The 17,790-nt window shown below is 38.9% G+C and overlaps 1 protein-coding gene across 1 annotated transcript in view; it reads right to left on the reverse strand.

The window, feature by feature from the left end:
• Positions 1-17,790, reverse strand: part of LOC114036352 (cytochrome P450 2J2-like) — a 53,789-nt gene that overhangs the window by 32,632 nt on the left and 3,367 nt on the right. The window contains exons 2-3 of the mRNA XM_027852855.1: positions 15,074-15,236; positions 12,172-12,321 (exon numbers count right to left, since the gene is read on the reverse strand). Coding sequence (XP_027708656.1) covers positions 12,172-12,321; positions 15,074-15,236 — 313 coding nt within the window. The remainder of the gene's footprint in view (positions 1-12,171; positions 12,322-15,073; positions 15,237-17,790) is intronic.

Below are 17,790 nucleotides of genomic sequence, written 5' to 3' on the forward strand. Positions count from 1 at the left end.
TTTCTAGAGTGGCCAGTCAAGGCAGGACTCTATGTGTGATATTTGAAGAACTGAGGCATTTAGGGTCTATGTGTTGATGGCAGAAAATTTTTATTATGGCATTCAAGATAATGAACCATCATGGTTTCCTTTCTTTGTTTACTGCCTCACTTCTTCCTGGAGAGCAATGGTGAGTCTTTGAAAAAATTCCTTGGAGGGGATTCTGGGAAGATGGCAAAGTAGGTCAGAAAACTTTCAGCTCTCCAAATTCCCTCCACAAAAAAAGACAGAAAATTGCCTCTGAGCAGCAGAAATAAACACAGTGTAAAGCAATTGTCCGCCTAAGGCAATTTAAGGAGAAGAAGACCCAACCTCCAGGAGCAGAGGTGGGGCCTGAGTGAAGTGCAAACAACTCCAGGATGACTGTGCTGAATCAACGAAAAACAATCCCTGGGGGCAGCTGGGTTGAGGGGCAGCCTCAGCCTTAGAAACTTTCTTTTTGCAGACAGTTGTGTGTGTGTTGGGGAGATGTGGGGGGGTATGATGGCTGAGTAGAAGATAGAAGCACTTTCCACTTTTGAGGGACTCCAGGCACAACTGTGTTGACTAGATGCATCCTGGGCTATGGCTGTAGAAAGAAGAAGCCAGCATGCACTTGGTGAGTACAGTAGCAAAAGGCAGAGACCCTATTGGCTGTGGGCACTTGCAAGAAAGCAGAGTTCATGGTTTCAGTTTTGGGGTAGAGAGGACAGCTGTAGTTTGCAGACATGAGGTAACCACAAGAAGCAAGATCATTTGTGGGACAGTGTGGCTGTGAACTTTAGCCCTGGTTTAGGAGGGGAGGGGAGAGGCCAAGGCAGGGCCCCAAAATAGATCTCAGAAAATAATAGTAAGTAAGACCTGAGATTGTGGGCATCATTCCCCATACCTTGGGACTACAACCTGATTCTATCAATAACTGTTAAAAACAAAATAAAATAATAAACAAACAGACAGACAAATAAATAAATAAATGAGTGAGCAAAGGAGAAAGAACCCAACCATAGGTAGTAACTGTGAGCATAGAGCAGATCTGGGTTTATATGTACAGGAAGATAATGGAGCTAAAAAAAAGACAATCCCTTTTTAATAAGAAAGGTACAATGGTCCCCAGCAAAAAAAAAAAAAAAGAGTTCTTAGAAAAACTCAAAAAGAATTTTAAAAATCAAATAAGAGAGGCTGATAAAAAAATTAGACCAATACAACAAAATCAAGAAAATTATGAAAAGTCAACCAACTTAAAATAGAGAATCAAAAACTTAAGGAAGAAAATAATTCCTTGAAAACTAAAATTTGGTGAGTAGAATGAAAAAAATAGTAAAGAAAATGAAATATCTCATCAAAAAAGCAATTGATCTGGAGAACAGATCAAGAAGAAATAATACAAGAATAGTTGAACTACATGAAAAATATGATTAAAAAGAGACTCTTGATACAATATTACAAGAAATTGTCAAGGAAAATTGCCCTGAAACTCTAGAACAAGGCAACTTAGAAATAGAAAAAAAAAATCCACACATCACCACCTGAAAGAGATCACAGGAGGGAAACTTACAGGAATATCATTGACAAGTTTCAGTGCTCCCAGGTTAAGGAAGAAATATTGGAGGTAACAAGAAAAAAGAAACTGCAAATATCATGGAGCTACAGTAAGCATTACACACAACCTAACAGCTACTTCTTTGAAGGACCATAGGTCTTGGAATACTATATTCCAAAGAGCAAAAGACCTGGGGTTCTGACCAAGGATAACTTGCCCAGCAATATTAAGTATAACCCTGGATGAAAAAAAAGGGACATTTAAGAACTGAATGACTTTCAGTTTTTTGTTACAAAAACCCTAGAACTTAAGGGAAAATTTGATATATAACATCCAGGAGAAATATAAGGTAAACATTAAAGACCAAATACAAGGGATTCAATAAGGTCAAATTGCTTGCTTCTTATGTACGAAAATATTATCAGTTATTTTGTGATTGTCATTTATATTTGCATAGTTTGAAGAAAGGCTTGGGCTAAGTTGAGTATGAAGAGGTGATTCTAAAAAAATAAAATTGTGTAGGGAGAGATAAAAAGGAGTAATTGAGACCTAAAATGAGGCATAAAAGGAAAAATTAACACAGAAGAACCTAGTAATGGGAGGGAGAATGGTGCTGGAACCTTACTGTCATTGGGAATGGGTTAAAGATATACATACTTACATACATACATACATGTATGTGCATGCATGTACGCATAAGTGTATATATGTATGTATATTCATGTGTATATATATATATGTGCCCATGAGTGTGTGTATGCACATATGTATATGTGTGTGTGTGTATATGTGTATGTAAAAAGATATAAAAGTCTTCTAAATTCAGAAAGAAATAAGAGGGTAAGGAGATAGGGTGGGGGAGAAGATAAGGGAGAAACTTTTAGAAAGGTAGGTGGGTTAAGGAATAGGAGGGCAAGGTAGTGGGTAGAAGTAAAGCAGAGGAGTGAGGAGAGATTGGGTAAATAGGATGAGAAGGATAGTGAGGAAAAAAGGATGGAAGAAAATATACAAGTAATTGCAGCTTAGAATGTTAATGGGATGAATTTACCCATAAAAAAGAGATGGATAACAATTTTAAAAATTGAATTCAACAATATGTTGCTTTCAGGAAACATTATAAAAATCAGAGATATACACAAAGATAAGATAAAGGTCAGGAGAAGAATTTATTATTTAAAAACAGCAGGGATATTAATCATGGTCTCAGACAAAGTTAAAGTATACTTAATCCAAAGTGAAAAATAGAGAAACTACACTATGTGTCATCAGTATTCTTCAATATAGTTTTAGACCATTTAAAATGCCTAGAGAGTATAAAATATCAGAGCTGATGCCTGCCAAAACAGACACAGGAAAAATATGAACATAAATATAAAACGCTTTTTATACAAATAAATTCAGATTTAGATAATTGAAGTAATATCTATTGTTCATGGGTAGGTAACGCTAATATAATTTTTGTTTTTGTTTTTGTTTTGTTTTATTTTGTTTTTAGGCAATTGGGGTTAAGTGACTTGCCCAGGGTTACGCAGTTAGTAAGTGTCAAGTGTTTGGTCTGAGGCCAGATTTGAACTCAGGTCCTCCTGACTTCAGGGCCAGTGCTCGATCCACTGTGCCACTTAGCTGCCCCTATAATTTTTAAAATGACAATTTTACCTAATTTATTTATTCAATATCATCCCGATTAAATTGCTAAAAATATTTTAGTGTTTAAAAATATATATAAAAAAATTCATTTGGAAGAGCAGTAGGTCAGAAACTTCAAAGAAACCAGGAAAAAAAAAATAAAGATGTAAAGGAAGTAGATTCAGAACTTGGTTGGTTGTTGTCCTTCATTTTTTAAGAATACCAAAATGACATCACTATGCCAAAGTCAAGTTTTAGTGTGTCTGACTGGCTAATCAGAGCATTAAGAGCTCAGAATGTTCTACCACAGGTCAGGCACAAATAGTCCATGTGAACATTTGGGGTGGATTCTCTAAGTTTGCCCATCTTGCATTTCTTTTGTGCTATTTCAATTCTGCTTTTGCTCATAGAGATATGATGTGGGCACACCATGCTAAGCAGTCCTGCGCCAGTGTCTCCCATGTTACACAAACAATTCCAAAGTTCTTAAGAGAGACCTTGAGAGTGTTCTTGTATCCCTTCTTCTGACTCCATATGAATGCTTGCCCTGTGTGAGTTCTCCATAAAATAGTCTTTTTGGCAAGTGTACGTTTTGCATTTGAACAATGTATACAGTCCATCAGAGTTGAATTCTCTGAAGCAGAGTTTGAATGCTTGGCAGTTTATCTAGAAAAAACACTTCAGTGTCTGGTATCTTATCCTGCCAGGTGATCTTCAGAATCTTCCTAAGACAATTCAAATGGAAGAATTCAGTTTCCTGGTATGGCATTGGTAGACTGTCTAGGATTCACGGGCATATGACAATGAAGTCAGCACAACGGCTCCGTAGACCTTCAGTTTGGTTGTCAGTATAACAATTCTTCTCTCTCATACTTTCCTTTGGAGTCTCCCAAACACTGAACTAGTGCTGGCAATGTGTGTGCCAACCTCATTGCCAATGTGTGCATCCCTGGAAGGTACACTACCAAGGTAAGTGAACTATCCATAGCATTCAGAACATCTCCATTTTCTGTAACCAATGGTTCCACATATGAGTGGTATGGTGGTGGCTGATGGAGCACCCGTGTTTTCTTGTTGTTAATTGTTAGGCCAAAATGAGCACAAGTAGCAGAGAATTGATCTATACTTTGTTTCATCTCAGTTTCAGAGGCTGCATTGGGTGCACAATCATCTGCAAAAAAGAAAATCATGCACCAATACTCCCTCCACTTTTGTCTTGGTTTGTAGCCTTTACAAGTTGAAGAATTTACCATCAATGCGGTAGCTGACCTTGATGCCATATTCATCTTTACCGAAAGCATTTGACAACATGACTGAAGCCATCATATTAAAAAGCATGGGAACAAATACACAGCCTTGTTTCACTGCACTGGTGACTGGGAAAGTATGACAGTATTGTCCATTAACCAGAACCCATGCAAGGATGCCATGATGAAACTGACATACAATGCTGATGAACATCTCACAAGTGAATTTTGACATAATTTTCCATAAGCCCTCATGACTGACAGTATCAATGGCCTTGGTCAAATCTACAAATGTTGTGTACAGACTTCTCTTCTGCTCCTGGCATTTCTCCTGGAGTTGTCGGGCAGCAAACACCATATCAAGAGTTCCTCAGTCCTTTCTGAAGCCACACTGGCTCTCAGGTAGATGGCTATATTCCAGGTGAAGGATCAGCCTATTAAGGAGGATTCTGGGGGTGGGGGTAGAGCCAAGATGGTGGAGTAAAAGCAGTGACTTGCTTGAGCTCTTCCCCAAACCCCTAGAAATACCTGTATAAAATGTCTCTAACAAATTCTAAAGCAGCAGAACCTACAAAAAGACAGAGTGAAACAAATTTTCAGCCCAATACAGCCCGGATGCTTGATCAGAAAGGTATGTAGTGCTGACTGGGGAGTGGAATGCAGTTTGCTGTGTGTGCTTAGGCAAGGTAGGACTCAGCGAACTTGGAGCAGGTCACAGAGGACTGATTTGCGGGCAGCTGTGGTGGTTTCCAGACTTCTTAACCCAAGAACGCCAAAGACAACTTAGAAAGTCAGTGGGAAAAGTCTGTGTCTGCAGTGAGAGAGAAGTGCAGGGTCCTAGCCCCATTCCCTGAGCCTGGGCCCAGGTTGGCAGATGCCTCCAGAGCTTTAGTCCCACAGACTGAGAGGGAATTGAGTGGCCAATCAGAGGGGGATTGCAGGGATCTCTTTGCTGGTGCAGGATTCTCTTGCTTTGCCCATGCTTGGATCTGGGTCACAGTTCTGGGTGGAAGTTCTGGGGCTAGGAGGAGTGCTGGCATGGTGAAGCTTGTAGTGGCAGTGGAGAAGAAATCTTCCTCACAGTTCCAAGAGAGAAAAGAGTGCTGGTGGTCATTCATAGACCAGGGCACAGGCCAGGAAAAGAGTAAACACCTCACCCTTGATCATAGCACCTTGGAAGAACTGAAAATTTACAGATTCCTAGAAGATTCTCTGAAAACAGCTACACAAAACCCCCAAAGCTTGGGACAGTACATTCTCCACACTGGAAGCAGACCCTTACCTTAACAAAGAGTTTATAACTCAAGCAACTGACTGAGATCATGAGCAAGCAGCACAAAAAGAGTCAGACCATAGAATCTTTCTTTGGTGACAAAGATCAAAATATACAACCAGAAGAAAACAAAGTCAAAGCTCCTACATTCATAGCCTCCAAGAAAAATATGAATTGGTCCCAGGCCATGGAAGTGCTCAAAAAGGATTTTGAGAAGCAAGTAAGAGAAGTAGAGGAAAAACTGAGAGTGATGCAAGAAAATCATGAAAAACAACTCAACAGCTTGCTAAAGGAGACTCAAAAAAATACTGAAGAAAATAACACCTTAAAAAATAGCCTAACCCAAATGGCAAAAGAGATCCAAAAAGCCAATGAGGAGAAGAATGCCCTAAAAGGCAAAATTGTCCAGATGGAAAAGGAAGTTCAAAAGCTTACTGAAGAAAATACTTCCTTAAAAATTAGAATGGAGCAATTGGAAGCTAGTGACTTTATGAGGAATCAAGACACTGTAAAACAAATCCAAAAGAATGGAAAAATAGAAAATAATGTGAAATATCTCATTGGAAAAAGAACTGGGGTTTTGTCGGGGTGGAACCAAGATGGTGGAGGGAAAGCAGTGACTGTCTTGAACTCTCTCCCAAAGCCCTCCAAATACCTAAAAAAATGGCTCTAAGCAAATTCTAAAGCAGAAGAACCCACAAAAAGATAGAGTGAAACAAATTTCCAGCCAAAGACAGCCTGGATGGTTGATCAGAAAGGTATATCACGCCGGGCTGGGAGAGGAGCTCAGTGTGCCGTGGGTGCGCAGGCTGCAGTGACCCTGGATCAGGCCTCAGAGGACTGAATCACGGGCAGCTGTGGCAGTTTCCAGACTTCTCAACCCAGGAACGCCAAACACAACTTAGAAGTCAGTGGGAAAAGTCTGTGACTGCTGTGAGAGAAGAGCTAGGTCTCAGCCACAAGTCCAGGAGCATGGCCTCGGGGCAGCGACTGTTTCCTGAGCTTCTGACCCACAGACTGAGGGGGAATCGAGTGGCTGATCAGAGAGGGATTACAGGGATCTTTTTGCCAGTGCTGAGGCAGGAATCTCTTACTTTACCAGTGCTTGGATCTGGGTCACAGTTCTGAGGGGCGGTCCTGGGGTGAGGTGGAGTGCTGGTGCAGTGGAGCTTGTTGTGGCTGTGGAGAGGAAACACCTCGCCCCTTATCACACTACCTTGGAAGAACTGAAAATTTTCGGGTCCCTAGAAGTACCTCTGAAAACAGCTGGACAAACCCCCGAAGCTTGGGACAGTACACTCTTCACATTAGAAGCAGACTTTTACCTTAACAAAGAGTTTAAAACTCAAGTAATTGGCCAGGATCATGAGTAAGCAGTGCAAAAAGAGTCAGACTATATTATCTTACTTTGGTGACAAAGAAAATCAAAACATACAACCAGAAGAAGACAATAAAGCCAAAGCTCCTACATACAAAGCCTCCAAGAAGAATATGAATCAGTCCCAGGCCTTGGAAGAGCTCAAAAGGGATTTTGAGAAGCAAGTAAGAGAAGTAGAGGAAAAACTGAGAGTGATGCAAGAAAATCATGAAAAACAACTCAACAGCTTGCTAAAAGAGACCCAAGAAAATACTGAAGAAAATAACACCTTAAAAAATAGCCTAACCCAAATGGCAAAAGAGGTCCAAAAAGCCAATGAAGAGAAGAATGCCCTAAAAAGCAAAATTGGCCAAATGGAAAAGGAAGTCCAAAAGATTACTGAAGAAAATATTTCCTTAAAAATTAGAATAGAGCAATTGGAAGCTAGTGACCTTATGAGAAATCAAGGCAGTGTAAAACAAATCCAAAGGAATGAAAAATTAGAAAACAATGTGAAACATCTCATTGGAAAAACAACTGACCTGGAAAATAGATCCAGGAGAGAGAATTTAAAAATTATGGGACTACCTGAAAGCCAAGATCAAAAAAGATCCTCTAGGCTCATCATCTTTTAAGAAATTATCCAGGAAAACTGTCCTGATATTTTAGAACCAGAGGGCAAAATAGAAATTGAAAGAATCCACCGATCACCACCTGAAAGAGATCCACAAAGGAAAACTTGTAGGAATATTGTTGCCAAATTCCAGAGTTTCCAGGTCAAGTAGAAAATATTACAAGCAGCCAGAAAGAAACAATTCAAGTATTGTGAAAACACAATCAGGATAACACAAGATTTAACTGCTTCTGCATTAAGGGACTGCAGGGCATGGAATATAATATTCCGGAGAACAAAGGAGATAGGATTACAACCTAGAATCACCTACCCAGCAAAACTGAGCATAATCCTGCAGGGAAAAATGGTCATTCAGTGAAACAGATGACTTTCAGGCATTCTTGATGAAAAGACCAGAACTGAATAGAAAATTTGATTTTCAAATACAAGACTCGAGTGGAGGTAAACAGGAAAGAGAAAATCATAAGAGACTTATTAAGGTTGAACTCTTTACTTTCCTGCATGGAAAGATGATATTACTAACTCATGACACCTTTGTCAGTATTAGGGTAGTTGGAGGGGAAAAAAATTATATGTACATATATAGATAGATAGATAGATACATAGATAGATAGATATAGATATAGATATATAGATATATAAATGTAGATATAGATAGATAGAGGGCACAGGGTGAGTTGAAAATGAAGGGGTCATATCTGGAGAATAAAATTAAGGGGTGAGAAAGGAATATACTAGGAGAAGGAGAAAGGGAGAGGTAGAATGGGGTAAATTATCCTACAAAAAAAAAAACAGAAAAGAAAAGGCTGTTACAAAGGAGGGGAAAAGGGGGAAGGTGAGAGGGAATGAGTGAATCTTATTCTCATTGGATTTGACTTAATGAGGGAATAACATACACACTCAATTGGGTATGGAAATCTGTCTTACCCTATAGGAAAATGGGGGGGGGGAATGGGAGAGTAGGGGAATGATAGAGAGGAGGGAAGATTGGGAAAGGGAGCAATCAGAAGCAAATGCTTCTGAGGAGGGACAGGTTCATAAGAAAGAATAGAATAAATGGGTGGGCAGGATAGGATTAAGGGAAATAGAGTTAGTTTTTTACAGCATGTCTACTATGGAAGTGTTTTGCATAACTGCACATATATAACCTATATTTAGTTACTTGCCTTATCAATGAGGGTGGGTGGGGAGGGAGGAAGGGAGAAAATTTGGAATCCAAAGTTTTAAAAACACATGTTTAAAAAAAATGTGTTCACATGCAACTGGGAAATAAGAAAAACAGGAAATGGGGTACAGAAATCCATCCTGCCATACAGGAAAATAGAAGGGGAAGGGGATAAGAGAAGGGGGGAGAGATAGAGGGAAAGGCAGACTAGGGGAAGGGGTAATCAGAATGCATGCCATCTTGGGGTGGGGGAGGGGTGAGCTGGGGTGAAAATTTGGAACTCAAAATCTTGTGGAAGTAAATGTTGAAAACAAAAAAAATAAATAAAAGACTTTTGGAACACTCTCAAAAAAAAAAAAAAAAGAAAAAGAAAAACAACTGACCTAGAAAATCGATCCAGGAGAGCAAATTTAAAAATTATTCGACTATCTGAAAGCCATGATCAAAAAAAGGTCCTAGACATCATCTTTCAAGAAATTATCAAGGAAAACCGCCCTGATATTTTAGAACCAAAGGGCAAAATAGAAATGAAAAGAATCCATCGATCACCTCGTGAAAGAGATCCCCAAAGGAAAACTCCTAGGAATTTTGTAGCCAAATTTCAGAGTTCCCAGGTCAAGAAGACAATAATTCAAGCAGTCAGAAAGAAATAATTCAAGTATTGTGGAAATACAACCAGGATAACACAAGATTTAGCAGTTTCTACATTAAGGGACCACAGGGCATGGGATATAATATTCCAGAGGACAAAGGAGATAGGATTACAACCAAGAATCACCTACCCAGCAAAACTGAGTATAATCCTTCAGGGGGAAAATGAACATTCAGTGAAATAGGGGGCTTTCAAGCATTCTTGATGAAAAGATCAGAGCTGAATAGAAAATTGACTTTCAAATATAAGACTCAAGTGAAACATGAAGAGGTAAACAGGAAAGAAAAATCTTAAGAGATTTATTAAGGTTGAACTGTTTACAATCCTGCATGGAAAGATGATATTTGTAACTCATGAGACCTTTGTCAGTACTAGTGTAGTTGGAGGGAAAAATTTTATGTATGTAGATAGATAGATAGATAGATAAATAGATGGCACAGGATGAGTTGAAGATGAAGGGGAGATATTTGGAGAATAAAATTAAGAGGTGAGAGGGGATTATACCGGGAGGAGAAAGGGAGAGGTAGAATGGGGTAAATTATCTCACATAAAAAAGACAAGAAAAGACTTTTACAATGGAGGGGAAATGGGGGAAGGTGAGAGGGAATGAGTGAATCTTATTCTCATCAGATTTGGCTTAAGGAGGGAATAACATACACACTCAATTGGGTATGGAAATCTATCTTACCCTACAGGAAAATAGGGAGGGAAGGGGACAAGAGAGCAGGGTGATGATAGAGGGAAGGCAGATGGGGGGAGGGGGTAATCAGAAGCAAACATTTCTAAGGAGGGACAGGGTCAAAAGAGAGAATAGAATAAATGGGGGGCGGGATAGGATGAAGGGAAATAGATTTAGTTTTTTACAACATGACTACTATGGAAGTGTTTTGCATGACTAAACATGTATAACCTGAAAAGAAAAAAAAAAGGAGGACTCTGGCAAGAATCTTGCCAGTAATGATCAAGAGAGAGATCCCCCTGTGATTGTCACAGGACAATCTATTTCCTTTACATTTATAGAGATGGACAATGGAGACATCCTTTAACTGCTGAGGGATAACCTCCTTTTGCCTTATAACCTGGAAAACTTCAGTCAGCTTTTGTATATACAATGGACCCCCTACCTTGAAAATCTGAGCTGTAATAGAATCAGCAGCAGGTGCTTTGCCACATAAAAGGAGACTAACGGCATTCAAAACCTCTGCTTCATGTGGAACTTCTGCAAGGGAGGGATTGACTTCAACCTGAGGTAAATGGTCAATGGCCTCAGCACTGATTGGTAATGGTCTATTGAGAACATTATGGACTTGTCCAGCCCATCTCTCTAGGACCATGTCCTTATCACTAATCAATGTAGCTCCATCAGCACTGAGTAGTTGAGATGCACCTTAGGTCCCTGGCCCATAAATGCCTTCAAGGAATATAAAAGACCTTTGGATTGTTACTATCAGCATATAACTGAATTTCATCTGCCTTTTACTGAGTCAAGAATCCTGCAAATCTCTAAACTCTGCTTGTACTTTACTTTTGATAAAATTAAATGCTGCCTTCTTAGAGATGGATGAACTATCCTGCTGGTAAACCCTGGGCAGTTCTCATTTCAGAAGTTCTTATTTCACTTCTCCAATTCAGAAGTATCAGACATTAAACTATATTGTAAGGGAGAGCATTGTTGAAGTGTAAAAAGGCTAAGTTTGATTACTTTAAAATTAAATTTTCTTGTATAAATAAAACCTTTGTAGCTAAGAAAACAAGGAATGCAGAAAATTGGGGGAAAAACTTTCATAGATAAGCTCTCAGGTAGGATGTGATTAGGTTGGAATTTTGCCGTGGTGTAGGAACTGATGAGATGATTGATTTAGAAAAACATAGAAAGACTTGGACCTATGAAGAAAGATGTTATCCACCATGAAATAAGCAGATGACAGTTGGAAATAAGCATAGTGTGGTCTTACATATATGTGTATGAATGTATATATGTACATGTGTGTATATGTGTGTGCGTATCCACACTTAATTGTAGCCTTCGTAAGAATGGGGGGGGAGGGAGGGAGATGATTGATTTAGAAAAACATAGAAAGACTTCGAACTATGAAGAGAGATGTTATCCACCATGAAATAAACAGATGACAGTTGGAAATAAGCATAGTATGGTCTTACATATATGTGTATGAATGTATATATGCATATGTGTGTATATGTGTGTGCATATCCACATTTAATTGTAAACTTCCTAAGAATGGGGGGGGGAGGAGGAGGGGAAAAATAAAGAAAAAAGTGCATAGCAGAGAACAAAAGAAAGGAAGGAAGCAATAAGGAAGCAAAGAAAAGCTGGGCAGGTTTAAAAACAATATGTAGTATTCAATACATAAGTTTTCTTGAAATGGAAATTTATTGTTTTATATTGAATCCTTGCTTATGGTATGTTGTGTACATGGCAATGTTTTTTTTTTCTCATTTTGTATTTAACTTTAAAATAAAATAAAAGTTACATTGAAAACATTCCTTGAAGGGTGAGGGAGCATTTTACCTGACCCAGTCTAGGGATGATCTCTCCTCCCCTGCTCCTTCCACCCAGTTACAGATTCTCTTTAATGATCATTTGGCCAAAAGGACAATCAGAAGCAATTGAAAATACCTGTGCCTGAACAGTGCTTACCTTTTTCTTTCCTGATAGCCTCAGTGAGATACTTGGCCTCCTCCAAGATGTGATCTTCTAGCCTCTTCTTTCCCAAACCCAAGTTCCTTAGGGTCATTAAGGCAAATCTTCTTTGCTGTCTCCACCCTTGGCCATTAGACATGATTAAGCCTAAATAATAACAATAACAACAACAACAACTTACATCACCATTTCATAAGATCTGTCATTTTACTGGCGTGGTTATTCACTCTAAAACCAATGGAATTCAGTGAACAAACCCTTGAAAAAAAAAGTCAAAACATCTACTATGTGCTAATCACTGTGCTGGGTATAGGAAGAGAAAAATACAGTTCCTCTTCAAATGGATACATGACCTAGACATAAAGAGAGGTTTTATAAGAAAATTAGAAGAACATGGAACATATTACTTATCAGGCTTATGGATAAGCAAACAATTTATGAATGAACAAAATATAGAAAGCAAAGTTAGGTGAAAATGGATAATTGGAAAAATATCAGTCGCTCATGGGTAGGCCTAGCTCATGTAATAAAAACAACAATTCTACCTACATTAATTTACTTATTTTGTTCCATACTAATCAAACTACCAAAATATTTTATAGAGCTAGAAAAAAAATTGTGGACTGGTCCAACAATTTTGGAGAGCTGTCTAGAATTATACCCACAGTGTTACTAAACTACTTAAAGTTTTTGAGTCAGCAATACTACTATTAGGTCTACTTCCAAAGATGATTATGGGAAAGGGAAAAGAACATATGTTCTAAAATGTTTCTAGCATGTTTATTTGTGGTGGCAAAGAAATGGAGATTGCAGGGATGTCCATCAGTTGGCTGAACAAGTTGTGGGATATGATTATGATGGAATACTACTATTATATAAAAAAATGATGAGCTCAGTGAACTTAGAAAAAACATGGAAGTGCTTTCATGAAATACTGAAGAATGAAATGAGCAGAAACCCAGACAACATTGTGTAACATAACAGTAATATTATATAAACAAAACTTTGAGTAAGTTATTTTGTCTATTATAAATACCCAAATTAACTATCAAGGACATATGAAGAAAAACACTATCTGCATCCAGAGAAAGAAATAATAAATAGAAATGTGTATTCTGTGTTTGTCCTTCATTCTCAAAGAGGACCATGACATGAGGGAGTTGATGACATGACTTGCAATTGATTTTGATTGGAGTGAGCAAGGGATATGCAAGGTCACCAGTGTTACTCTCTCCTCCAGAGTTATCTGGGTCTAGTGGCAAGAAATAGATTGGAATGAGTAGAGATGGCCCTGATGCAGTGAGAGACCTTGGCCTTTTTTAAGCTAAGTTCTTCTCAAGTTCTCACTCTGAGTGAGGTAATGCCCATTCACTGAATAGGCATCTCTAAGGAGTTAGTCAAGGGATGGCCCCTTTAATCAAAAAAAAAATCATACTGGGAGGGGAAGACCCTCACAGTTGCTCACCAAAGGAGAAACAATTTCAGAGTGAATGTTTGCATTGCCAGGAAGTTCCAAAAAATAACCATTAAGTGGTGCTTGGTAAGGGACCTATTGTTGCCCAATCTATGAGCTCCAGAGTGAATTGGATTTAAGGCTTGGTCTTTGAGGAAATTCTAGCCTCCTCAAAGTTAAATAGGCAGCTTTTGGCCATCAAAATTTACCTTCCTTTGGGCTGAACACCTTCAGATTGTGTTGTGTTTGTCCTTCATTCTTGAAGAGAATCATGACATGAGGGAGTTGATGACATAACTTGCAATTGACTTTGATTAGAGTGAGGAAGAACTGTGAAAGGTCACCAGCCTCACTTTGTTCTCCAGAGTAATATGGTTCCAGTGGCAAGATATAGATCAGGATGACTGGAGATGGCCCCCAGAAGTATGTATAAAATAATTTTAAAAATACACACACACACACACACACACACACACACACACACACACATATCTATTTGTGTCTAATGGTAGCCATCTCGAGGGAGGGAAGTGAATGGAAAAGAAAAAAAGGAAATAGATATTTACATGAAAATTTTGTTGTATATTTGAAAGGAATATTAAGTTGTACATAATAGAATTACAGTTTCATGAGCAATCATCTTTTTATTGTACTATGTTAAAGAAATGCCTGTATTATTCCATAAATTAAAAATAGAACAAATTTAAAAATTATGGAAAACCAAAACAAAACAGAAAGACTTTGACCTGGGTCTTTGATTTTACTCAATTCCTCCAGATGCAGATGGCTCTGCTGGCATCTGCACTATCATGTGGGTCAAAGGCCGAATCATAAATCCTTAGAGCTTTAGAGTTGGAAGGGATCTCAGAGATCATCCAGTCTAACTTTCACCCAGTAAACAACACCAACACAATATACTGAATAGCTTTTCTTGAAGATCTTCAATGAGGGGAATCTACCACCTCTGAATGAAAGCAATTTAATTTTTGGACAGCTCTGATTGTTAGGTTATTTTTCCCATTATCAAGCCATGTTGTAGCCCTCTGCAACTCTTAACCTTTGCTGCTGGTTCTGGGGTGAAGAACAAGTTAATGCCTTTTCTATTAACAGGCCTTTAAACACTTGAAGACAGTCATCATGCCTCTCTTTACTCCCCAACTGAGTCTTTTTGTCCTTAAGTTAAATACTCCAAGCTCCTTCAGTTGAATTTCCTATGAGATGGATTTGAACTCCTTCAATATCCTCATTGCCCTCCCTATTCTTCTTCCCTCACTCTCAGATATGAGGAAGGGGAACTTCAAAGGCCTATTTTTTCTATCATGTTTCTTCTAGCCACAAGACTTATATAATCAGTTGGAATCCTTCAGGAATGATGAATAGGAGTCAAAGATATCTTTCAAAGAATCCTGGAGATGAAAAATATTTATCATAATTCAAAGAACTCACCGAGTGATTGAAAGACATGGAGGTGGATAGGAGCTTGGGGACGATCAATAAACACCTGGGCTTGGTTGACCAGGACCTCCTTGATCAATGGCAATCCAGTTACCATTATAAAGTTGTAACTGCCAACATGTGTGCAGTAAATATTTCCATATTTCCTGGAAAGCTGAAAAAAGAATTAGTTTGAGTTGCAAACTTCTATTGTCTTTCAGGCTATTTTTTTGTCTATACTGTTACCAGATAACATTCTAGCAATGTGAAACATAAATTCCAATGGAGCCTACTCAATTCAGTCTGATCAAATTCCACTCAGTTCAGTTCAGCTCACCCCAACAAATACTGAATCATCCAACTATATCTCCAACCCTGTGCTGGGAGCTAGAGAGAGAGTCAAAAACACCACACAGTTCATTCCTTTGAAGAACTGACATTGGAAGGAAATGATGTGTGCATATATAAGTAAATGCAGAATACATACAAAAGAAATTTTAAGTGATTTCAGAGGAGACTAGCATATGGGAGGAATCTGGAAGACTTCCTGCAAGAGATGGTCCCCTGAAGCTGAGCTTTGTTGGGAAATGAGAATTCCAAAAGATTAAGAGGAAGAGAGCTCTGAAGTGGCTGCATACAAGGCAGCATGTTGGGCTAGGAATATGTGATAAAGAACAACTCAGGGGGGCAGAGCCAAGATGTCAGAGTAAAGGCAGTGACTTGCTTGAGCTCTTCCCCAAATCCCTCCAAATACATATAAAAAATGACTCTAAACAAATTCTAAAGCAGCAGAACTCACAAAAAGACAGAGTGAAACAAATTTCCAGTCAAAGACAGCCTGGATGGTTGATCAGAAAGGTATATCGCTTGGGGCAGGGAGAAGAGCACAGTTTGGCATGGGTGTGCAGTGACCCTGGAGCAGGCCTCAGAAGACTGAATCACAGGCAGCTGTGGTGGTTTCTAGACTTCTCAACCCATGAAAGCCAAAGACAACTTAGAAGATCAGTGGGAAAAGTCTGTTTCTATAGTGCTGAGTGAGAAGCACAGTGGGGTTCCAGCCTCAGGGTGGCAGCTACCTCCAGAACTTCCGGCCCACAGACTGAAGGGGAATCGAGTGACTGATCAGATGGGGCATGCAGGGATCACTCTGCTGGTGCAAGATTCCCTTGCTTTGCCTGTGCTTGGATCTGGGACACAGTTCTGGGTGGTGGTCCTGGGGTGAGGAGGAGTGTGGTGTGGTGGAGCTTGTAGTGGCTGTGGAGAGGATACCCTCCTCACAGTTCCAAGACAGAAAACAGTACTCATAGACCTGAGCACAGGCCAGGAAAGGAGTAAACACCTCACCCTTGATCATACCAACCTGGAAGAACTGAAAATTTACAGGTCCCTAGAAGTATCTCTGAAAACAGCTGCACAAAACCCCCAAAGCTTGGGACAGTGCATTCTCCACACTGGAAGCAGTCCCCTACCTTAACAGAGTCTATAACTCAAGTAATTAGGCAAGATCATGAGTAAGCAGCGAAAAAAGAGTCAGACTATATTATCTTACTTTGGTGACAAAGAAGATCAAAACATACAACCAGAAGAAGACAACGAAACCAAAGCTCCTATATCCAAAGCCTCCAAGAAAAATATGAATTGGTCCCAGGCCATGGAAAAGCTCAAAAAGGATTTTGAGAAGCAAGTAAGAGAAGTGGAGAAAAAAACTGAGAGTGATACTAAAGGAGACCCAAAAAAATACTGAAGAAAATAACACCTTAAAAAATAGCCTGACCCAAATGGCAAAAGAGGTCCAAAAAGCCAACAAGGAGAAGAATGCTCTAAAAAGCAAAATTGGCCAAATGGAAAAGGAAGTTCAAAAGCTTACTGAAGAAAATACTTCCTTAAAAATTAGAATGGAGAAATTGGAAGCTAGGGACAATTTGAGAAATCAAGGCACTGTAATACTAATCCAAAGGAATGAAAAGATAGAAGAGAATGTGAAATATCTCATTGGAAAAACAACTGACCTGGAAAATTGATCTAGGAGGGAAAACTTAAAAATTATTGGACTATCTGAAAGTCATGATCAAAAAAAAAGCTGAGACATCATCTTTCCAGAAATTATTAAGGACAACTACCCTGATATTTTAGAACCAGAGGGCAAAATAGAAATTGAAAGAATCCACCAATCACCTCCTGAAAGAGATCACCAAAGGAAAACTCCTAGGAAAGTTGTAGCCAAATTCTAGAATTCCCAAGTCAAGGAGAAGATATTGCAAGCAGCCATAAGGAAACAATTCAAGTCTTGTGGAAATACAATCAGGATAACACAAGATTTAGCAGCTTCTACATTAAGGGTCTAGGGGGCATGGAGTATGATATTCCAGAGGGCAAAGGAGGTAGGACTACAACCTAGAATCACCTACCCAGCAAAACTGAGTATAATCATTCAGGGGAAAAAATGGTCATTCAATGAAATAGGGGACTTTCAAGCATTCTTGTGGAAAAGACCAGAGCTGAATAGAAAATTTGGCCTTCAAATACAAGACTCAAGTGTAACATGGAAGGGATAAACAGGAAAGAGAAATCATAAGAGACTTATTAAGGTCAAACTGTTTACATTCCTGCCTGGAAAGATGATATTTGTAACTCATGAGACCTTTGTCAGTATTAGGGTAGTGGGAGGGAAAAAATTATATGTAGATAGATAGATAGATAGATAGATAGATAGATAGATAGATAGATAG

This window comes from Vombatus ursinus, unplaced genomic scaffold (genome assembly GCF_900497805.2).
Source record: "Vombatus ursinus unplaced genomic scaffold, bare-nosed wombat genome assembly UNPS02009824.1, whole genome shotgun sequence".
NCBI classification, from domain to species: domain Eukaryota; kingdom Metazoa; phylum Chordata; class Mammalia; order Diprotodontia; family Vombatidae; genus Vombatus; species Vombatus ursinus.